Here is a 24,814-nt window from a genome sequence, read left to right as displayed (position 1 = left end):
CCCCTCCCCCGTTCATGCTCTGTCTCTCTCTGTCCCAAAAATAAATAAAAAACGTTGAAAAAAAAATTTAAAAAAATAAAAAAATAAAAAAAAATAAAAGTACTCCAGATGATCCTAATCTGGGACCAGGGTTAAAGCCTTGTCTCTGTGTCTCTAAAGTTGATGCTGATACAGTAAGGTTCAAATCAGACAATAAAGGAAAGCCAAATGTGTGTGTGTGTGTGTGTGTGTGTGTGTGTGTGTGTGTGTATGTCAGAATTCTGGGTAAAAAAAAAAAACAAAAAACCACTTGTAACAAGTTAAACTGCCCCAGTAAAATTAAAAGCACACCGTTGCCATCACAAGAGATATCGTATATATACAATTTATTTAATAAATTAATGTCATTCAAAATACAGTGCCAGAACATGATGCAGTTGAACATGCTAGTGATGTCGTCATGAAGCACCTGTGCTCATGTTAGGTTGGCGGCGCCCCCGCTACTGCTAGTGGTTCCTGGGATTAATGCCAGAGCAGCACTAGTTGTCTGCTCTTCTGCAGCTAGTGCAGAGAATTCCTGAACAGTTCACCTTTCTAATCCTACCCCACCCCCCCACACACGACAGGTTAAAAAAAAACACACCCTGACAGCTAATGGATATCTATACACAATCACTCTACAGTAATGCTTGTTATTAAATTAAGATGTAATGACCTGGTTAACCCACTCTAAATCTTTAAGATGGAGAAATACAACAGCAGCAGGTAGTTATACGCATGAGCCAATGTTAATGTAATACAGAGAGTGGAGGCATTTATTGATTAAAGCTCCACACAGACCCGCACAACAAGGGACTAGCAATTCTTATTGCAAGCCCAGCAACTTAAGTCCACACCTGGTAAATGACCAGCTGATTGGAAGACCTGTATTCTAGATAGACAAGTATAAGTTAGTGAAAAGAGAGTACATGCACCTAATAGTATAGTTAGACTGATCCTGCAGTCATAGCTCTCCCTGTGCAATACCATGAAATGGAAGATCTTCCTCAACTATAGTATAGGATTTAGACAACACTTCTATACCAACATGGACACTAGTGTTAAGTGCAGCTGAATTAATTACACTGAAAAAACAGCTGTATTTCAGGACTTCAGAACAGAAGCACGGGAATGAAATACATATACTAAAAATAACCTCAGCACAATCTGTGATATACCACACTAGGAACAGGAAACTACTTTAATAAGTGAACTTTTTGAACTGTACATAACACAGGGCTAACGATGTTAGATAATCCAGATTCTTATGCGCTCATGATACATGTAAAACTTTCTCAATTATTGGATAATCTATTTCATATTATGGAAGCATATCTTTCTGTAAGACTCACTGATATATATTATACTGATGCAAATATTAAGTAGGGCATAAAAATAAAATTTATCAAAGATAGATTTTTATGTACTCATATTTAGTCCTTTCATAGCCTCTCTTGTTTAGCAAAGAAAATGACAAAGCACATAAATCAGGCGTGCACTCCCTAAACTCCCCAACTATACAGGTGGTAGTGCAACCATTTCTCCATCCAGTTCAAACTCCTCTGTCCCATCCGGTGAAAAAAGGTAAGTTGGTGGTTTCCATGGAGATTCTTCAAGGCAGGATGGATAAAGTTTCCCCACAGTGCACCGGAAATCTCTCCCTAAGTCCCACAGTACACGTTCAGATATATGCTGCCGCAGAGACCACCGGTCAAGTTCCAGATCATACTGGTAGGTGACGTATTTAGCTCTCTCATTTAAGTGGGTTTCTCGCATGAACACACAAAGAGAATTTGAGATCACAACAGCTCTAACGCAGGGGTCTGAGTACCTCTTAGCAGGGATGTTGGCTGCCATTTTCCACTCGTTTTTATTCACATCGTAAATTTCCACAGTTACTGAAGACCCATCGACAGTGCCAGAGGGGAGTCTTATGCCAGAATTGGTAGCAATGTGCAACCCTCCAATATAGAAAATTTTATCACCAAAAGCTGCAGCTGAAGCAAAAGACCTGGTAGTCTGTCTCATGGCCATTTCCACCCATGAATCAGACCTTGGAAAATAACAGTACATGAGGTTCAGTGTCATCACATAAATGCAGTCATGAACCACAACTGCTGCGCTCCACTGCCAAGCACAAGGCAAAGGGCTTACCATTGTCCACTCATCCTTCTCAGTATCATATCGTTCCACGGTCCTCCGATTAAGTTCTCCACCTACACTGTCTCCTCCAATTGCATAGATATAGCCTTCACAGCAAACCAAAGATGGCTTTATGCGGACAAAAAGCATTGGGGTCTTTGGAAACCAGGTATTTTGCTGTGCATCAAACCAATAAAAGCAATTCACAGTTCTGAAGGCAGTCTGAAGTTTGCTTGTTTTACTGTGATTTGTTTTTGTGTTTTTCAGAGGAACTTGACCACCGGCTATATAGATGTCATTATCAGGAGTCACAACAGTCCCAACCTTCTGCAAATCAGCTGGTGGGCTGCACAGCTTGTAAACTTTTTCTGCTTGGGGGCTGTAACAGACAGAAGAGTAAAGACTACAAGGATTTTCTGAAGATGCCTCAATGAAAATCATCATCTCCTCTTTAGTCATTCCAAGTCTTGGTTTGAAAAACTTGGGCATAGACTTATACAGACCTTGAACCACTACAGACTTGTCATTGGGTGGGAGGCCTTGGAACCAAGCTCTCTGCGTTACTTCTGAAAGTGCATCAATTCTGATTTGGCTAAGAACTGAAGACAAATACTGGGATCGTGATTCTGTGTTGTACTCTAGCCACAGCATAGCAGCTTCGCGAACTGTCTCCTCCTTTTCAACATTTAAATTGTCACTACTGAGGATGTCTATCAGTAGGTCATGTGACAGCTGCATGAATGCTTCCTGGTGATACACAGCAGTGAACTTGTGCTCTACCATTCTTTTAGCACTTTGCTTTAATTCTTCACAACTGAACAGATCAGCAAAACTCAACAATCGCACACAATTCTCTGCATTGATTTTCTTAATTAAGTATTCTCGACAACGCTGTAATACATCTTCTACCTAAAATGGGAGGAAACAAAAGGTTGATAAAGACAGGACAGACAAATTTTACTTTTATTGTAAAACACAAGTGTATTAATCAGATCCCTATACTACGGTTTGTTTTTAGATATGTATGTTTGGGCTAAGAGATAATGCCTTCCAGTAATAATAGAATTATAAGATTATGCATAGTTTTGTATTTCTTCTTGTCCAGTGGCCTACTTAAGTGCCCTATTTAAGAGCTAATAATGTAACATTAAAAAGGCTCTTAAAATAGCCTTACAGGAAAGGAAAATTTCTGCATAATTGTTTAGGCTTTAAAAAATACACGATTGAGAAAACCAAAGGGAAAACAATGTAAATATATCATAGTACATAAATGATTATCATCTATCATCATAAATGGTTATTACTGAGGAACCAGAATCTGGTTTTCTCAACATGGACAAGATAGTCATTTATAAAACAAGAAAATCACGCACAATGACTAAGTACCTATTTGCCTTTCTTATCTAGAGAAGTAACATAACCAAAGGTACAATAAGCACATTCATGTGCCATTGTAAATTACCTACATTTAAATGACCCACCTTAGCCATTCTGTTTCCCAGATTTGTTTTTTCTTAAGGAGGAGAAGTAGATCTTCGCTGAATCAGAACTGCTACCTACTATACCTATTCACACAGCACGCTAACTAGAAGCAGCTTAGACTGAGAAGTCAGGTTGCTAAGATTGGATGGTCAGTACTTGTATAGTATTAGGGAGCTTTACTTCTCCAAGCTTCAGCTTCCTCTTGTATACAATGGGGAGATCCTTACCAACGATCACAGTAAGGATTAGATAATATCTATATGTCATCTATATAGATAAAGCAGGATATATATCTAAAACATTATACATAACCTAGATAAAACAGTATGTGGCATATAAAAACACTACCACTCCCTGTGTCTAATAATGAAGATCATGTTGGTGTCACAAAATGCCCCATCCCAGGCCTGTCAGGGCAACCCAGTAAAAGAGACAGGAGTCCTGTTTTTCATTTCGTGAGCATATGCATATGAGTTCACTAACATGTTAGGGAAAAAGTTAGGAACAGTGTTCCTACCTCCAGTAATAAAGTATTCTGAAATTCGTATTTTTTAAATTCCTGGCTTTAAAAAAGGTATTGAAAACTTACAAACTACAGAAAGACAGTGCACATATTGTAACATTTCCCCCTTTCATGTTTGGATCTAGGTTATGAATGCCCTTGATTCTAAAGCACCAGTGGGCGCCCTGGGTGGCTTAGTCAGTTGAGTGTCCGACTTTGGCTCAGGTCATGATCTCACGGTTCATGGGTTCAAGCCCCACATCAGGCTCCACACTGTTGGTGCAGAGCCCACTTGGGATTCTTGCTCTTTCCTCTCTCTCTCTCTGACCCTCCCTTGCTCACACTTTCTCCCTCTTTCAAAAGAAATAAACTTTAAAAAAAAAAAAAAAAGGCACCACGAAGCTACTATGGCTTCAGTTTCCCCAGAGATGTAGGTACAGTGGGACAATGCACAATTTTCTAAGGAAAAAAAGAGTACAGAATAAAAAAAGGAAGAAAGCTACATAAGACATGGACTATATTCTGGTTCCCAGAATTTCACCCATGTTGATGTTCAGTGTCACTCATACTCATTCAGCACATACTTATGAAGTACCTACTTTTCTAAGGCTTTACAAAAATAAAAAAAGGGCATTTAAATTTAATAAACACTTTTAAAAATTACTTCTACTTAAAATCTAAATTCTCAGGTAAACCAGGCAAAATATGAAACCAGTATGAAATTTTCACCCATCTTTTTAATTAAGTTCCCATCATAAAACTAAAGTTTATTGGCTAATCAAATCCTATTATTTTTCCCATATGCATATTTTTCCCCTTACACATTTTTTAAAAGTTTTATTTAAGTAATCTCTACACCCAACATGGGGCCCAAACCCAGAATCCCAGGATCAAGAGCCATCTGCACTTCCTACTGAGCCAGCCAGGCGGAGCTCCCTTATATGCTTTAAAAAGAGAAAACTTGGGGCGCCTGGGTGGCTCGGTCAGTTGAGCGTCCGACTTCGGCTCGGGTCATGATCTCACGGTCCGTGAATTCGAGCCCCACGTCGGGCTCTGTGCTGACGGCTCAGAGCCTGGAGCCTGTTTCAGATTCTGTGTCTCCTGTCTCTCTGACCCTCTCCCATTCATGCTCTGTCTCTGTCTCAAAAATAAATAAACATTAAAAAATTCAAAAAATAAATAAATAAAAAATAAAGAGAAAACTTACCTTCTAAAATCTGCAATAAGAAAATTACATCAATGGAAGACATCACTGATGAAACAATGTTTCTTGACAAAATAAACCAGTTTATGTACATAACAGAGGAAAAACCGCTTACCTGCAGGAAGCAAGCGGTTTCATAAAGCTGTTCGACAGTGCTGTCATTTATTGCCAAGTTACCCGTGTATGCGTATGCTATTATTATCTGTAAGGTGGCTGCATCCACATTCCTCAGGTGCACGTGTGTCTGTTTGCTTTCACTGAGTCCACTCATGAACATGGCCCTACATCAGAATGAGAAACAAAGCTGATGGGTTTAGTGTAAAACCAGCGTAGACCTAAGAAGGACAACTAGATAACATGGGATGTTTATTTAGGGTATTTGCCTATGGACACATTATAAGGAAAGCTTTTCAGGGACACAAGAGAAAAGCATAATAATTCAGTGCCAAAGATATAACTATTCCACCATCTGAGTGGAAACATCAAACTCATTCTTCATATTCATACAATGGAATACTACTCAGTAATAAAAAGGGAGTATTGATATGTATTATAACACAGATGAACCTCAAATACGTGCTCAATGAAAGAAACCAGATACAAAAGACCATATATTGTATGATTCCATTTATATGAAATATCCCTCCCCCAAATAAATGCAGAGACAAAAGGGAATTAGTAGTTACCTAGGGCTATGGGTAAGAATGGTGAGTCATTGTAAATGGGCACAAGGTGAGTGCAATGTTTCAAGTTAGATTGTAGAAATGGTTGTGCATCTCTATAAATACACTAAAATGCATTTAATTATACCCTTAAAATAGGGGGATTTTATGGTATGTAAATTGTTATCTCAATAAAGCTGTTAAAAATGTGATTTACTCAAATTGATTTCCTAAAACTATATGGGACAATTTCCTAAAAACCTATTATATACAATATATACAATGAAGTATAACTCGGCAATCAAAAAGAATGAAATCTTGCCATTTGCAACTACATGGATAGAACTAGAGAGTATTATGCTAAGTGAAATCAGAGAAAGACAAGTATCATATGACTTCACTCATATGAGGACTTTAAGATACAAAACAGATGAAGATAAGGGAAAGAAAGCAAAAATAATATAAAAACAGGGAGGGAGACAAAACATAAGAGACCCTTTATATTTAAGAGAGCAAACAGAGGGTTGCTGGAGGGGTTGTGGGAGGGGGGATGGGCTAAATGGTAAGGGGCTTAAGGAATCTACTCCTGAAATCATTGTTGCACCATGTGCAAACTAACTTGGATGTAAATTATAAACAATAAATAAATTATAGAAAAAAAAAAAAGAAAAAAATCTATTATATACAGGAAACAATGCCAAAAGGCAATCAGTGTTGTAGAGAATACAAAACATAACACCCAAACGTAGGTGAGAGATGAAAAAACAATGCAAAGAGTATTACCGTATGCATAAAAGAGAAAAGTCTGTGGTGATCAAAAGTGGGTATGACAACAGCACTAGCTTGGGCCCCTGAAGGACAAGATGAGGAAGGCCTTCAACAATGGATAAAACAGTGAGGGCAGAACATAACTGTTTTTTCCAGGGGCATGGCTGAACATAAGGGTTCATGCAGGAGACTGGAAAGCAAACTGGAAAAATGAGTGGCAGTCAGATCACAGAGGGCTTTTAGAGGCCTAGGAGGGGCGTGCCTGGGTGGCTCAGTAGGTTGAGATTCCTGACTCTTGATTTCAGCTCAGACATGATCCTAGGGTCGTGGGATCTAGGACTGCATCAGACTCTGTGCTGAGCGTGAAACCTGCTTAAGATTCTCTCTCTCCTACCCCTCTCCCTGGCTCACACTCTTTCTCCAAAATAAAAAATGGAGACATAGGAGTCTGAGATTTTTCTTATAGTGAGAACACTGAAGGGTTTTGTGCATGAATTTATCAGCATAATAAAATGTATTGTAGAATGAATACTCTAGTGACAGACCTCAAGTGGCCAAAGGGCAGAGACAGGCAAATGGGCTATGAGTCTACTGCAATAATCGAGATGAGGAGTAAGAAGAACCTGACCCAGGGTGGCAGAAAAGGATACAAAAGCTATCACAATGAATCAAGTTCTGGTGATTTTCTGAACATAGGGAAAGGAATAGAGTAGGAAGTAGATAGGGAAATAAAGCTACTTATTTTCAAATAATTGCCTAAAAAAATAACTGCTAGCCACTGAGAGAAAAATTTTAAGATCACAGAATTGTAAGTCAAGTTAATCCTGGGAAAAGGGGGAGTTAAATTTTGGATTTAAGGTAAGGGCAATTGAGTCAAATGGAAATAATACAATAATCAGTTAAGTATTTAATATTAATGAAATTCTGGGGAAGATCAGGAATTAATACAGTAAGCAGTGGGGGTGCATGGTGGTTCAGTCGGTTAAGCGTCCAACTCTTGATTTCAGCTCAGGTCATGATCTCAAAGTTGTGAGACTGAGCCCCACGTTGGGCTCTACACGGAGCATGGAGCCTGCTTAAGACTCTCTCTCTCTCTCTGCCCCTCTCCCCTGCTTGTGCAAGCTCTCTCTCTAAAAATGCACACAAAAAAATTGGTGGGCTGTGAATTCTCTACAAAGTGACATGTGTTAAAGATGAATAAGGTATCTGAGGGTGACTAAAAAACTCAAAAGAAAAATGCATCCAGAATCCCAATGACCAACCTGAGGTAAAGTTCAATCAGGATAAAAAAAGAAAAAAGAATGACACAAGGTCAAGAAAAGATTCATCAGAGAAATCAGTCCAGTACCATGCTACTTAGGACAAGAGAGGTGGGGTGTCAAAAACTAGAATCAAGGACCACAAAGTCACTGGTGACTACCTAATTGCTCTCATGGTATAGCTCAGAATGAGGAGGAAGGACAGCAGCTAAACTTCAGGCAGTGAAGGAGAGGAAGAGTGGCACAAACAAAACCAATCAGGGTAGCTAAGGACATCCTCCTCAAAAGTACAGGATGAGCATAAATAAACCTGAGTACTGGAGAAGAGGAAGTGTTCTTAGAAAATATCCAAGACATGACAACAAACTCTTTAAACACACACACACACACACGCGCGCACACACACACACACACACACATATATTTAATGTTTACTTATTTTGAGAGAGAGAGAGAAAGGCAGAGAGAGGGAGAGAATTACAAGCAGGCTCTACACTGCTGGTGCAGAGCCCAACATGTGGCTCAATCCCATGATCCATGAGATCACAGCCTGAGCCACAGTCAAGAGTGGGATGTTCAATTGACTCAGCCACCCAGGCACCCCTAAAAACACCTATAACTGGCTTCACCTGTTTGACATGAGAATGGGAGATAACCAAAAGAAACCTGAAAAAGAACTGTAAGAGCTCTGAGTAAAAATGGAAGACTAGGGATCAGGTGGTTTATATGTCTATTCCAGCAGAAGGCAGTAATTTTGGAAAAGAGAGAGGGCAAGAGAACAGCTGACTATACAGACAACATTGAGACTGGCTATTTCTACATCATGGTTTTATAACACCAGAAATATGGACATCTGTGAAGCAGCTGAGCTTGCTGAAGACCAAAGATAGAAGCCTAGCCAACCTGATTATAAAAATTTTCTTTTTTAAAGTTTGTTTGTTTATTGATTGATTGATTGATTGATTGAGAGACAGCACTCAAGCAGGGGTGAAGCAGGGAGAGAGAATCTCAAGCAGTCTCAGGCTATCACTGCAGAGCCAGACATGGGGCTCAATCTCACAAACAGTGAGATCATGACCAGAACTGAAACCAAGAGTAAGCTTAACCGACTGAGTTACCCAGGCGCCACATGAAAATTTTAAACGTTTTTAAGAAAGAGTAAATACTGAATTACATATTATATATGAAATATGGAAAAGTACCACAGTGGAAGAGGTGCTGAGTAATTCTCAAGTTAATCTCTCATTTGGGGTCTAAAATGAACTGTAAATGTTACTAAGACGTACTGTTTCAGAGGTTCTACTGATTCTTGGTGGGATGTAACTGGTAACTTAAACTACAAGGAAAGATGTATGTAACCCAAAAGGAAGAATTTCCAGTAGTAAATTTCTACTGACTAGTATTATACATAAAGATATACTAAAATCAACGAGCCTGAAAGAATCCAACTGAAGAACACTTGGGAAAAGATCAAATTATTATTGTGGAAATGTAGGATAATCTACCCACTCCAGAGGAAAGGTATATATGGGAGGAAGAAATATAAAAGATTGTTTTCATCTTGGGGATTATAAAAGCAGCCCAGACACAGGATTTTAAAGATGTGTGGCTTTAATCACAAATATGTATCAGACTATTCCTCCTACTTATAATTACTTCTACTTAATTCTACTACTTATTATCTGATTTGCTTTAGAGAGAATATATTTTCTCACAAGACCAAGGATGCTAAAAAAGGGAACTGGCCATTGAAAAGGAAATAACAGTAGCCTTAAGAAGACTGTGTTGTCTTTAAGACTGTAACATTATTGAGGGGCGCCTGGGTGGCTCAGTTGGTTGAGTGTCCAACTTCAGCTCAGGTCATTATCTCATGGTCTGTGAATTCGAGCCCCGTGTCAGGCTCTGTGCTGACAGCTCAGAACCTGGAGCCTGCTTCGGATTCTGGGTCTCCCTCTCTCTCTGCCCCTCCCCCTCTCATGTGCGCGTGTTCTCTCTGTCTCAAAAATAAATAAAAACATTTAAAAAAAATTAAAGACTAACATTATTGAAAGATTTAAGTCTCCTGGTCTTCAGGAAAATCAATTCTAACCCACTTAGTTAAAGATAAACAGCCTCATGACTAGAGAATTTAAAGAACAGTGTGTTACCTATACAATCACAAATAAACTTAATGAGAAAGGAAAAAAAAAAAAGGGAAGACATCTACAAAAACGCAAGTTTACTTCCTGATCAAGATGATGACCATACAGAGAATATTATAGATGATGGAATTTCTGCACAGATTTAAAAATCAGACTAGATGACTGCTAAGGTCATTACCTTTACAAAATATTCTATTCTATGATTAAAAATATCAATCTGAAAATCCACAACTAAGGCATAAAACTCTTTCCAATAATGGGTAATCAATTTATAATTAATGGCCATTAAAACGAGACAGCTAATAACTCTCGGTATTGACTGAATCTGTAACTTCAAATTTCTAACACCATCTACTAAGCCAACAGATCTGAAAAAAAAACACTGACCATCACAATCATTTGGTAAGTTTTTAAATATGTAAAAATTCCTGAACTCTAACCCTGACTCACTGAATCAGAATTTCTAGGTTTGAAATCCAAGAACCTCTATTTGTAGAAGCACTTGAGGATTCTGATGATCAACCAAGTTTTAGAATCACTGCTTGCAAATATGCTAAGCTTTCTAAGAAAATCAATGTCTGAAATTGCATGAAAAATCCACAGCTTAACCTGAAACAATCGCAGGCACAGGAAAGATAAATAGCATTGGGCCTTAACTTCGGGAATCATCAGGAGATGTGCTACATTAAGAAATGTAAAGTTCTGAGGCGCCTGGGTGGCTATCGGTGAAGTCCAACTCTTGATTTCAGCTGTCATGATCTCACAATTCATGAGATCAAACCTTGCATTGGGCTTTGCACTGGCAGTGTGGAGCCTGCTTGGTATTTTCCCTCTCTCTCAAAATAAATAAACATTAAAAAAATGTGAAGTTTCTACACCTTCAAGTATGTTAACCTTACAAAGTCAACATTAAACCTGCCCTGTCTATAGCTGACACTAAAGAACAGCAGAAATTAACTTTCACAGCTGATCCCCACTTATGACTACTAATATTTGTGGTAGTATTATACTGGTCCACATTTAACTCATCTTTATTGACCCTGTCCCTTTCAAATATTAAGTAAAAATTCAACCTAAGGGCAAAACACAAATAAAAGAATTTCTATGACTTTGCTTCCATTCTTCTCACAAAACACACAATAAAGAGAAACCTACTAAAAAGGTTAAAAGTTGCAGAAGATCATAAAAATGAAAAGTTAAGCTTTATTTACTTGCTTTTACAAATAAATCAGCTTCTAAATTTTGATGCATAGAGAACAATAGTATTAATTACTAAATATTTAAATCTGGCAAGGAGTCTGGTACGGCTAAATGGAGATCATAAATGATAATAGTAAACTAAGAGTGAGAAAAACACATTTTTGCAAAGGAAATAAAGTCCTTAACACACCTAAACAGCAACAATTATCCTCGAAAAGTTATCGTTCGGCCTACTACAACTCTTACATCAATGACGGACTACTCTTTTCGTTTTTTTTTTTTTTAATTTTTTTTTTAACATTTATTCATTTTTGAGAGTGAGAGAGACAGAGCATGAGCAGAGGGCAGAGAGAGAGGGAGACACAGAATCCGAAGCAGGCTCCAGGCTCTGAGCTGTAGCACAGAGCCCGACGTGGGGCTTGAACTCACAGAGTGTGAGATCGTGACCTGAGCTGAAGTCAGACCCTTAACTGACCTTAACTTAACCCAGGCGCCCCTGACTACTCTTTTCTGAATGTAATATTTTAAAATCTCAACAGTAAATAAAAATTATTCATTTCTTTTAAAAAATTTTTTTAACGTTTATTCATTTTTTGATAGAGACAGAGCGTGAGTGGGGGAGGGCCAGAGAGAGACACAGAATCTGAAGCAAGCTCCAGGCCCCGAACTGACAGCACAGAGCCCGATCCGGGGCTCGAACTCACGGACTGTTGAGATCATGACCTGAGCTAAAGTAGGACACTTAACTGACTGAGCCACCCAGGCGCCCCTCATTTTTCTTTATCTTTTAATGGCAAAACAGCATTCTGAATCTTTTTGCCTCCCCACAATGAAAACTTTACCGGAGTTAATTTCAACAAATTTCTTGTATTTAAACCTTTGCAAAAACTTCTTTTTCCTGTCCTTTACTTAAACATGCAAGGAAGTGATTTGGCAAGCACCATGCCATTGGAATAGAAAGTTTAAGCAAAACATTAAGATGTCATTTTTTTTTTAACTGAAACGTTTAAAAGAATTCCCATTAAAACATTAAGATAAGCTAACATTCTACATTTGAAATTACAAGCCAAGCAAGATTTAAGTACTTACCTAAAATAAGAGCTACATGTTGCAAGAACCATCTTATGACAAGGGAATTCAGTGCCCTCAACAATTAACACTATGTCAGTAAACAACTGCTGTTCATAAAACAGTTTTAACTGTTCCAACAAGGACACAGCATATTCAGTATTGATCTGCCTCTCGTCTTGAGTGGACATGACTGTATTCCATTAATATCTCCCGGAACAGATTGGAAAAGTCAGTCTTACTGATGGAAGGTCAAGTGAATGCTTCAGAAATAAAGAAAGGAGAAACTCTGCTTGCTGTTATCTGTAGCATTCAGAATCAAGACTGACACATTCACTAATGAATAGTTTCTTGTTATAGGCTTAGAATCACTCCTAGGTCATCCTGTGTTAATTAGGTTCTTCAGTTTTCCAACAGTCTGCAGACGTCTTGCTCAAATTTACAATTGTTGTGCAGCTCATGAGTTAAAGAGAGTAACACACGAGGTAGATTTTGTGGTGACATCCTATGTTTTGTGGATCCTCTGGAGAAACTAAAAAAAAAGTTCAGTTAGAGTATGTAGGCCAGTACATTTTTAGAATACAATGCTTAAAATAGCAGATTTAAATATAAATTATATTTATTCAAAGTTCAACTTCAAACATTACCATAAAAACAAAACATGACAAAAGGTACATTTCTTGTTGATGTTTTTTTTTTTTTTTTTTTTTTTTCAGAGAGAGAGACTGCACACAGGAGCACAAGCAGGGAGGGGGCAGAGAGAAAGCAAAAAAAAGAGGGAGAAAGAGGAAGAAAGAGGGAGAGGGAGGGAGAGAATGAATTTCAAGCAGGTTCCATCCTCAGTGCGACGCCCAACACAGGGCTTGATCCCATGACCCTGGGATTATGACCTGAGCTAAAATCAAGAGCTGGATGCTCAACCAACTGAGCCACCCAGGGCCCCCTTGAGAAAAGGGATATTTAAAGTCTATTACATTTAAAATTAAAAAGACTGGGGAAAAAATAATATTTATACTCTTAAATTAACTTTTTGTCTTCTCTACAAAATACAAACATCCTAGAAAGTAAGCAGCATATCAATAAGCATATATTTTAAAGTTACTTAAAAATAAAGAATTACCAACAAAGCCAAATACACTAGTTATTTGTTTAGTGGCAATACATGACCATAATTTAAGAGAAAAAGAAAAGAAAACAAAACAAAACCCTTTCTCTTGCGTGGAGAATCTCATTTTGGGAAATATATTCTAAATATACTTACAAACGCTTTATATTTAATATAAATTAACTATATGGTAAACATTCCATTTGTTAATTTCCAAAATATATATATGTATATATATATACACATATATATACACACATACATATACATATACATGTGTATTTTAAGTTTATTTATTTATTTTGAGAGAGACAGCATGAGCAGGGGAGAGGCAGAGGGAGGGAGGGAGGGAGGGAGGGAGGGAGAGAGAGAGAGAGAGAGAATATCCCAAGCAGGCACCAAGCTGCCCGTTATGGGACTCAAACTCACAAAAGTGTGAGATCATAATCTGAGCCAAAACCAAGAGTCCAACACTTGACTGAGCCACCCAGGCACCCCAAAACTATATACTTTTTAAATCTGTAGTTCAGTTCAGTAAGGGTAGCATAGGGAGTATATCTCTTTGTCCAGTGGTGGTTCCTTCCTAGAAATCTTTTTAAAAATATAAAATTTTCCGGGGGCGGGGGGGGGGGGGGGTACAAAAAACCCTTTTTGAAACCAAACATGATAAAGAGACATGTGTTCCTACATGGAAGACTCTATATTATACGAATATGAACGTTCTCCAAAATGTATAAATTTAATACAAATCCAACCTAAATCCTATTTGCAGAAAATTCATCTGGAAGAATGCACAGCAGTTGCCAAGATATTTGAGGGGAACGGAAGGCAAGTTTTTCCTTGTGACTCTTGTCAATAGTAAAATGTATTAAAAATCTAAAATAAACCCAAGTAAATATAAGAAATTAGATATGCTAAACACTGGCATTTTAAAATAGGAAAACTGGCTTATTTCAACAAATAATGTTGGAACAACTGGCTAACCACTTGAAAGAGGGGGAAAAAAAACCTCTACATTTTAGTCCTATTGCATACCATTCATCAAAAGAAATTCCAACTGAATTAAAATTTAACTTTGGCAAAGGAATTACAAATCAGGAAAAGAAGAGATAAAACCCACACAGAATTACTAAATAGCTAAAACTATCACTTCTTTTCTAATTAGATGACTCTTAGTTCCCATAATGAGAAAAATCAAGTACTATTGACATGAAACCTATAAATAATACTGTGATTGGAACCACTAACACTTTTTCTCACAAAGTATCTCCCATATGTCAAAGAGAAGATCACATTGTACTTCCTGCCAAACTATACTATTACACGAACTGCTAACTTGATATACACTGTCAAATTTCCAGCCAACTTAACTCTGAACGTAACTAAAACAGGTGCAAAGGCAGAGAGAGACTTTGGGTCATTTAAGGTAACGACTTTGCCCTTCCAGATTTGAAAGTTACACTATAAATCTAAGTTCTACTACTATAACCTCTAAAGCTAGTAATACCTAAAAATCACTGGCTATTTTCACATATCAATAATGCAAGGCCCAGTGAGGGTATGGAGAAAATGAGCATTCTTACACAGAAGTGTAGGTCAAGTCATACCTACAAGCTCTTATTCAAAACTCTTAGGGCTAGAGAGGCACCTGGGTGGTTCAGTCGGTTAAGCATCTGTTTTCAGCTCAGGTCATGATCTCGCGGTTCTTGGGTTCAAGCCCTGCACTGGGCTCTACGCTGACAGCTCAGAGCCTGGAGCCTACTGTGGATTCTGTGTCTCCCTCTTTGCCCCTCTCCTGCACGCATTCTCTTGCTCTCAAAAATAAATAAACATTAAAAAAAATTAAAAAAAAAAACCTCTTAGGGCTAGATATGTTCTGGAATTTAGAATTTTTCAGGTTTTATAGAGATAACGTGGTACATGTATCATGTATTACAAGACTCTCTCAAGGAGTCTGGCACAACACTCCATAATTGAACACACTACTATCTTTACTGTGGGAAATATGAACAGTGTGAAAATAATACTATAAATAGCCTGGTGTTACTTCAGGTTGAGTTCTGCTAGTTTTTCTTAAAACTTGATTTTAAGAGCTTTCTGAATTTCAGAACTGCAAGTGAACTATTACAGAAAGCATAGTATTTGGCATTGTACATGCTGACTATCCCAATCTATCAATTCTACCTCTAGAAATTTATCTTACAGAAATGCATGCATTGATAAACTGAAAGTCCTAACCATAGCTACAAGATCCAAAATCATCCTCACCCATATTTAAATCAGGTGACAAGAACTGGCAGTCTGGGCCAGGATGGATTTGGATCCCACTACTAGACCCCAGAATTCCTTGCAGGCTAGCTGTACAGACTAGACTCACTCTGGTCATTTCTTTAACTTCATAATATGACTTGATTTTTTTGTAGTGACTTGATTTTTTGAAAGGACTTTTTTAGGCCTGATTTGTTAAGTCTCTTACTAGATGTAATTTTTTTTTTAATCATACGCATGATGCCACAGTAAAACAACTGAAGATGCTTTTAGAAAATTACACCATGAGCCAGCTTTATGTAAGCCTCAGTATGGCTGCATTATACACCCCTAGTCCCCACACCTTACTTTGTAATCTGGAGTACATTTTCTTCCTGATAGGGCATTTTTTATTTAGGATATCTTAATATTAAAATAGGCAGAAAAAAGAGGTACCTAGGTGACTCAATCAGTTAAGTACCCAACTCGATGTAGCTCAGATCATGATCTCACGGTTTTGTGAGTTTGGGTCCTAAGCTGGGCTCTGCACTGGCAGCACGGAGCCTGCTTGGGATTTTCTTCCTCCCACTCTCTGCCCCTCACCTGCTCGCTTGTGCTCTCTCAAAATAAATAAATAAGTAAATGTTTTAAAAAATAAAGTAAAATAGGCAGAAAAAGTTATTTAGATATCATATTAAATAAGTGTAATAATTTGAACACCTGTATCTAATACAATTCAAAATAAAACTTCTCTGAGACCAGAGACTTTAAATATGTGAAAATATGTAAAAACGCGAAAAGTTGCAAAGTTTAAGATGACCAACCAACAACCTTCAAACGCCCGTAACATGAATATTTACAGAATCCTTTTCTCCTAGAAACAATACTTGAAATCAATATCCTAAAAATATTTCACAAAGCCTGTATTGTATTACTTAATTTCACCAGTGATTTAACATATTTTATTAATTTTCTTTTTAATAAATATATTGTGTCATGTATCATTCTATGTCATACCTAAAATTAGCTTCAAAGTAAGTCACACATCTTGTTATCTGAAGAAGTTAGCAGTTAGTTACCCACAGACCGAATAATTCCTAGGTATCAGGGAATTATTTTTCTATCACAAATCAATGGCTACTTAAATTTAACTCAACAAATGTTTACTGAGTATTTATTAAGTGCTGGTCATTGTACTAGAAGTACTCAGACTGAGGGTTGCCAACCACTAGAGTTCCAAAATACCATATGCGTTTATTCTTACTATAGATTACAGCCAAAACCATGATTATCATTTTAAAAAATGGTGTTTTAAAGACCAGTTATTGTAGACAAAAGCTAAAAAGGTGCAAATGGGTAAAGCAAGCCGCGTATAAGAAACGCTTTTCTTAAAATCCACCTGTCTTGATCTTTCATTTCAAAACTTCTGATAATACAAGAAATTTTATTCTTTACCATAAGAAAAACTGTATGGGGCGCCTGGGTGGCGCAGTCGGTTAAGCGTCCGACTTCAGCCAGGTCACGATCTCGCGGTCCGTGAGTTCGAGCCCCGCGTCAGGCTCTGGGCTGATGGCTCGGAGCCTGGAGCCTGTTTCCGATTCTGTGTCTCCCTCTCTCTCTGCCCCTCCCCCGTTCATGCTCTGTCTCTCTCTGTCCCAAAAATAAATAAAAAACGTTGAAAAAAAAAATTTAAAAAAAAAGAAAAACTGTAATACAAGTAAAATGAGCAAAGGAGGTAGTTGGCATTTGATTCCACTACTAACAGTGGTTCATGTTGCAGAAAGAGGAAAAAACTTAGTGAAGACTTTTTTCAATCCTTCTGTTTATTAACATATGCAATGATTATCTAATTTGAAAAAAAAAAAACTTTTAAAGGGTATACTACTTTCTCTTATCACAAAGACAAAATATTTCAGAGGCTTTGTAAGTTATAAAGCCTCTGTCCCAAATGCTTAGCTGTGTTTTTGTAGTGTCAAAGTGGCAAAAGACAGCATGTAAACAAATGGGCATACTTTATTCCAATAAAACTCATTTCCAAAAACAGGCTGCAGACCACATGTACCAATCTCTGCTTCAGACTGCTTCTTGATCAAATATTAAGAATCAGTGATTAAAATACATAACTCAGGTTGTTATCTCCTAGAAGGTCTTCCCTTTACATCACAATAACGGGAAAAACATACACCTTAAATGCTTAAAAGTTGAATTAAATGTAATTCGTAATCTAACCTGTATATGTTCCACTTTCTCTTCATTGAAAATATTTTAACATCTGTTCCCTAACACACACCTGCTTTCCCCCAGGTTCAGTGGATTTCTGAAACACTTTCTCTTTTATGCAGTGTGAGTACTCTTTATTAAGGTTAAAAACAAACAAGGGGCATCTGAGTGGCTCAGTTGGTTAAGCAAGAGACTTCAGCTCAGGTCACGATCTCATGGTTCCAGACTTCCAGCCCTGCATAAGGCGTGCTCCTGTCAGCATAGAGCCCGCTTTGGATACTCTGTACCCCTCTCTCCCCTGCTCATTCCCTTGCTCTCTCTCTCTCAAAAATAAATACTTAAAAAAATTTAAAAAAATAAAAAATAAAAGTACATTTGTCTACAAGATAATCTGCTAGGAAAAAAACACAGTGAGAACTATATAGTCAAAATCACTTATTTTCTATTTTATCAACTACAATAACTACACGCAGTTGAGAAACAGAATATGTATACAAGATAATTTTTGTGTAAAGAGATATATTTTAAAGTCCTATATTTGAGGGGCGCCTGGGTGGCTCAGTCGGTTGAGCGCCTGACTTGGGCTCAGGTCATGATCTCGCGGTCCATGAGTTCGAGCCCCGCATCAGGCTCTGTGCTGACAGCTCAGAGCCTGGAGCCTGCTTCGGATTCTGTGTCTCCTTCTCTCTGCCCCTCCCCCACTTGTTCTCTGTCTCCCTCTGTCTCTCAAAAATAAACGTAAAAAAAAAAAAATTTAAAGTCCTATGTTTGAAAGCTAGTCATAAGAAATATTCCACAGCAAAAAATGATGAGAGTAAGAAATGGGAGTTGTACAAACACGATATAAAAAAAATTCAGAATGTACTAAAGTGCACTGTACTTTGACATAAAAACTATGGATATTCTAACATTTTCTTTAAATGTCTATTTTTTTTTAATTTTTTTTTTTAACGTTTATTTATTTTTGAGACAGAGCATGAACGGGGGAGGGGCAGAGAGAGAGGGAGTCACAGAATCGGAAGCAGGCTCCAGGCTCTGAGCCATCAGCCCAGAGCCCGACGCTGGGCTCGAACTCACGGACTGCGAGATCGTGACCTGAGCTGAAGTCGGATGCTTAACCGACTGAGCCACCCAGGCGCCCCTAAATGTCTATTTTTGAGAGAGACAGACACAGAGTGCAATCAGGGGAAGGGCACACACACACACACGCGCGCGCGCGCGCACACACACACACACACACACACACACACACACACAGAATCTGAAGAGGCTCCAGGCTCCAAGCTGTCAGCACAGAACCCGATGCAGGGCTCGAACTCACGAACTGCAAGATCATGACCTGAACCAAAGTCAGACGCTTAACCAAATGAACCACCCAGGCACCCCTCTAAATTCTTTTCCTAACTTATGGCTTCATTTCAACGTTTTTCAGTGATCTACCTGACAGCAGAGAACAACAATGAATAATGTTAGAATGCCACGTACAGGAGGAGATCTTTTCTTCTACTCTCTACCCATGGACTTTCTGCAAAAAATCAGGGGACAAAGTCCAACTTATTCTTAAATCTAAGGACTTCCTATAAAAGTAGGAAATTTATATTGTGACTGAGAGAGAAAAAGAAAAGCAAAAGTTTTGGTTCTAATACATTTTTTCTCTAGGCTACCCAAGCTTCCAAGGTACTTTGAGTGGATTCCACCACACAAAATAGTTTCAAAAGGAACAAGCACTGCTATTACATGATCATCAGGATTAAATCAGTCAGCAATCCATATTAATATACACAATTCTATTTAAAAATGTGAAACTCCTCATGAGAAATTATTTCAACAGATTTTCCTCAAATAATCAACATGACTATAAAATAAATCTTCATAGAGCCAACCTGTTTTACACTTTCATCATTAAATCAGAAATATAGAAAATCCAACTTTAAAATTACTCGTACTCCAGAAGTTTAATCTAGTTGTCTGAAATCCTCACTTCATTTTCCTAAAAAAATAACAGTACTACAAAAAAGGTGGTTAAGTCATGAGGCTCCAAAAGCCAACATATGCCCCAAAACGTATCTATAAAGAAAACCTACACAAAGTACACACTGTAATAATGACAATTAAAGACATAACAGTAACAATAGGGGCGCCTGGGTGGCTCAGTACTTCTGCTCAAGTCATGATCTCACAGTGAGTGAGTCTGAGCCACACATCCTCCAATATGTGCTGTCAGCACAGAGCCCACTTTGGATCCTCTGTGCCCCCCCACCCCCGCCGTCTGCCCCTCCCTTGCTTGTCTGCTCCTCCCCTGCTTACGCTCTCAAAATAAATAAACTGGAAAGAAATAGTAGCAATTTATATTGTATAGATTCTGAACATTGACTTTAAAGGAACAGAAACCAAGATTAATTGGAGAAAGGCTTGAAATATTGAAATTTTAAAAGTTAACTCCAAACACTCAAAAGATTTCAGAGGTTGATGGCAAAGGGTTCTATTAGGGGGAGAGGAGGTATCAAATTTCACCCTGAAACCTAGTTTTCAACCCCACAGGTGTGTCATTTGCAGTACCCTTCCACTGAGTAGCTAAGAAACACAGATAGAGCCTTTTCCAACGCTAACCAGGCAAAACCGAGAAGATAAAGGAAAGAATAAAGGATTAAATACCTGCTGCAGGTGAAAATGAGATTGATTAGCAATTAAGTGAGCTGTGTATGTTAAATGAAATTAAAAGATGGAAGGAGGTTGCCAACAAGGACTACACAGAAAATACATAAAGGATGTAATAATGATAGAGAGGAAGGGCAGTGAACTATAGATCATGTATGAAGCACTTTCCAGTTTTATATTTTTAACTTAGATGGTGCTGCATCTTCCAATGCCACAAATGCCAATACAAAAGATTGAAGACTTCTTGGAAAGGATCCAAGGCATTCTGAATGTCAAGTATTGCCAAAAAATTAAGAGCATGAACTGTGGAGCTGTGAAAGCCCAATTCTTCAACTAGTTGTGTGACCTTTTGTAAGTTATTTACTTTCTGTGCCACAATATGCTAATTGGTAAAATGGAAGATAAAAACAAATCTCTTCTCAGTGAGCTGAATAAATTAATTTCATAAAGATCTTCGGATGATGCTTGACACAGAACCCTACCACATAAACCTGCAGTTATATTATTAATGCAGTCACTGGCCAGGCTTTTTGTGGCACTTTCCCAACTCCTGAATCTCCACACCTATACAGGTCCAGGCGTCCCAATTACAAAGTCTCAGTACTCAAACACGGTTCTCTTTTTACCAGGGGTGAAAGGGATCTTAAAAAACATTCATTCAAAGATTTAGGGAGTGTTTTGATGGTACAAATCACAGAACAAACTGGCTCAACAAAGACTAATCTTGAAAGGGCCGATGCCAGTGCAAAAAAACTAAAGGAGAACCAGGAAGCACCAGTCACAAAACAAAACTTTGTTCATATCAATGAGGCAATAGATTTCTCCTCAGGGAGGACAAAAAAGATTGATGCCAAGAAGCTTGCTTTCAAGTTAACAAAACCATCCTGACAGTTGAGAATATTTGGAAGACCGCTTGGTCTTTAGACTGATTGTCAGCCACTACACAAACAGTATTTTTTGGAGGCGTGACAAACATCAATTAAAAAAAATACCTTGCCTTTTAAAGACTTTATAAAGTTTGATAAATTTCAGTATAGCTTCCCCTATTCTAACCAAATTAAGAGCTCAGGTCTATTCCTTTCCAACCACAATGAAAAGACTACAGGACTCCACCAAGTCAATTATGCTCAGCACCCTAAGTAAATTCAGATCACAAGTATAAGCTCCTATATACTACATTACGATTAGTAAGTTACTTCACTTTTTAAAAATTAAACAAGAACAACAAAATATTAAATGAGAACATAAAGGAGATGCTACCTGTGATAGAATAATCATATGAGTATAGTATGTCCTTGTATTTTGGATATCATTTTTCGATTTTTCCTCTCAGCTCTACATAGTGACTGATGAAAGCTGGAGAAATACAGGCTAAAGAAAAACTGACCTTAACTTTTTCACTAGGATTTCACTTTCCATCAAGTCAAAAATCTTTTCAATCACAGCAGAAGAAAATATTTCCCAGACAGTCAAACATACTCATAAGGTCATTAAGGGCACAGCCAGTTTATGATTATGACTACTGAAGTTTCTCAGTTTATATCCCAAAAAATAAACTGAGGAATACTTAGAATCCTCTGCCTACCATGGAAGCCACCGCCATGTCACCACTTGTCAGAGGTGTGGAAGTAGAGAATTTTAAAAGCTTCTCTCATTAAATTATATTTTCTCCAAATCTTCTACAACAATCCCTTCTCCTCCCACACTGAGAAAAATCTAGGTACTGCAAATTCCGGGCAAAGGAACCAGGAGTAATCTTCAAATATTTAAAAAATTACTTGCAATCAACCTGTCATTTTTATATACTGAGTTAAATGTTACTTGCTGTATTCAAACTGCACAAAAGTGAAAACGATAAAGGTGATATATAATGAAGAACTCTGATATTTTCATTCATATATTTTATGACAGTAAGACAAATCCTTTTTCCTGGCCTTAGGAAAGTGGGCAATGAGAAAAACAACTCTTGTCTAAATAAATGTGTAAAATCTCTTGGCTTTTCAGACTGCATTCAAATTTCTAGGAATTCAACGTTCAATGTTTAAAATCCACGAAACAGTTCATCATTTCCATTAACCAGGAGAAAGAGAATCTATAGAATTGTGTGGACTTAAGCACTATGACCCGCTATTCCAACCCACCTCCTTAGAGGCCCCATGAATAACTAAAGCTAACAGATCTTATTTATGGTAACGCTTCCTATGAGAGCAAACAAAAAGGGGAGAAGTTACTGTACTTAAAACTCCTTCCTACAAAACTCCGCGTAGAGAAATTAGCACTAGGTGTCAGAGGGTGAAGATAAAGCATGCACAACAGAAATGCTACAGTCCTGTATAGCTGATCAACAGACAACTTCTTGAGAATTTCAGGGCCCAATGTAAAGGGTTTTCAACAAGCAGTAGAACAAAAGATCAAAGTGTGAAGAATACGCTTAACGTTAGTCACCAACCAGATGAGAAGAATACCAAATATCACACGGCCAAAACTAGAAAATAACGGCCTAGTTTGATTCTTCAATTTATTTCAGGTCAGAAAAAAAAAAAGTCCTCCTGAAAAAACGTTACCAAAGGTTAACTAAGTCACTCACAACCGCAAGAGATTTGAATACTCAAATTCAGGCAAAAATTCACAACTCAGAGGGAAGGAAAAAACAAAAAGAGAAGAAACAAACCACCCCGGTAATTAGTTGCTTCAATAAAAGAAAATGTAATTTTGGTCAGACCACATTACTGATAGGGTTTTGTTTCTGAATGCCTGAATGTTCAGTGAGCCAGACGTACAGATTCATGTATAAACAACACGTGACCAGTCCTGTACCCTACATTTTTATAAGGCTAAGTGATCTAGAAGATAAATACTGCATACAAACGTGCCCTTTTAAAGTTAATTTTACATTTGGGTTCTTCTTCTATTTTCACTTGAAAGGACCATAGTGGTAGCGGACAATTCTAGCGATCTGTAGCCCATGGAGTATGTACTCCTCTCCCTTTAAGGTCGCGGTAAAAGGAGATCTTAGATTGCTAAACTAGAATACAAAAGACGTTAACTCCGGAATAACTGCTCCAAATCAAATCAAAGGATATTCTACTTCACGGTTTGTCAATTCATAGGGAGAGGGGGGTGGTCGAGTTCAAATAAGTTAACGATTTCACAGCCTAAAGTAAACACGTACACAATTTTGTTTCAAAGGGCAGCTTCTGCTTTCTTTTTAAAATCGTTAGATCATAATGGGACCTCTGCTAATTTACACATCTCCTGCTTACTTCAGATATACTGGGAAGAAAAAAAATGCAAGGAAGGGCTTGCCCTTCTCCGGCCCACCACCTCGCGAACACGTCGCGAGGCATTAAGGGAAACGGTTTTATTTTGGCAAAGGCGGGCGCCAGCCGGGGCCAGGGAGCCGCCTGGGAGCCCCGCGGCGCCCCGAGGCCGGGGCCGGAAACGGCCCCGCGAGCGGCGCACCCGCACACCCCAGCCCCACACACCGGCCCGGCTGCGAAGGGGCCGCCGCGGGGTGCGGAGGGCGGCGCCGGCTGCCCGCGCCCCTCCCCCTACCGCGGCGGAAGCGTCTCGGGTTTGAAAGATGCCGCCGCCGCCCCCCGCACCCCCCCCCCCCCCCGCGCCGGCAGAGCCACAAAGGGCCGAGCCCCCTCCCACTGCTGCCCTCCTTCCCCAATTCCTCCACAGGTCTTGGCGGGCTCCCCCCACCCGCCCCTATCTCCCGCCCGGCGTTGAAGACGCCTGCTCACCCGTGTCCCCAGGTCCCAGGGATCGGGATCCGGTGCGGCCGGCGGCCCCGAAAACACTGGGCCCCTCGGGCGCGGCGGCGGGGGCGTGGCCCTCCCGCCGCGGCCAGGGCCGGGGTCTCGACTCCGCCTCCCCCGAGGAAGGCTGGCGCCGTCGCCTCGTCTTCCTTCCGGCTTTCCCTCGCGCCCTCCCTCGGTCGGTCCGTCCTGCGCGGAAAGCAGCGTCCTCTGCGGGCGCCGCCGCACGCTCCTTAGGGCCCGACCACCGCCAGACTCCTCCCCCGGGAGCCGCGCCGCCGGGCCGCGAGACGCCCGGCTCGCCGCTCCCGCCCCGCCCCTGCGGCGCGCGCTCGCCCCCTTCGCGGGCCCCTTCCGCGGCCCGGGAACGCGCG

At 39.2% G+C, this 24,814-nt stretch overlaps 1 protein-coding gene across 1 annotated transcript; it reads right to left on the bottom strand.

Moving 5' to 3' along the window:
• Positions 1–348: 348 nt before the first annotated feature.
• KBTBD2 (kelch repeat and BTB domain containing 2) lies at positions 349–24,561 on the bottom strand. The gene is made up of 4 exons (XM_058724655.1): positions 24,426–24,561; positions 12,468–12,978; positions 5,464–5,629; positions 349–3,069 (listed from the first exon to the last, which is right to left on the bottom strand). The coding sequence occupies exons 2-4, from the start codon at positions 12,635–12,637 to the stop codon at positions 1,534–1,536; spliced, it is 1,872 nt and encodes a 623-aa protein (XP_058580638.1). The 5' UTR covers positions 12,638–12,978; positions 24,426–24,561; the 3' UTR covers positions 349–1,533.
• Positions 24,562–24,814: the final 253 nt, after the last annotated feature.

Source organism: Neofelis nebulosa, chromosome 4 (genome assembly GCF_028018385.1).
Source record: "Neofelis nebulosa isolate mNeoNeb1 chromosome 4, mNeoNeb1.pri, whole genome shotgun sequence".
Taxonomy (NCBI): domain Eukaryota; kingdom Metazoa; phylum Chordata; class Mammalia; order Carnivora; family Felidae; genus Neofelis; species Neofelis nebulosa.
Note: the sequence above shows the minus strand (reverse complement) of the source record. Positions and strands in the feature narration are given on the sequence as shown.

Excerpts from the sequence above, each read along its gene's own strand:
- KBTBD2 (XM_058724655.1), bottom strand. The coding sequence starts at position 12,637 with ATGTCCACTCAAGACGAGAGGCAGATCAATACTGAATATGCTGTGTCC. Across the intron at positions 5,630-12,467 it reads ACATGTAGCTCTTATTTTAG|GGCCATGTTCATGAGTGGAC; the intron begins GTAAGTACTTAA and ends ATTCTGATGTAG. Across the intron at positions 3,070-5,463 it reads AAACCGCTTGCTTCCTGCAG|GTAGAAGATGTATTACAGCG; the intron begins GTAAGCGGTTTT and ends CTCCCATTTTAG.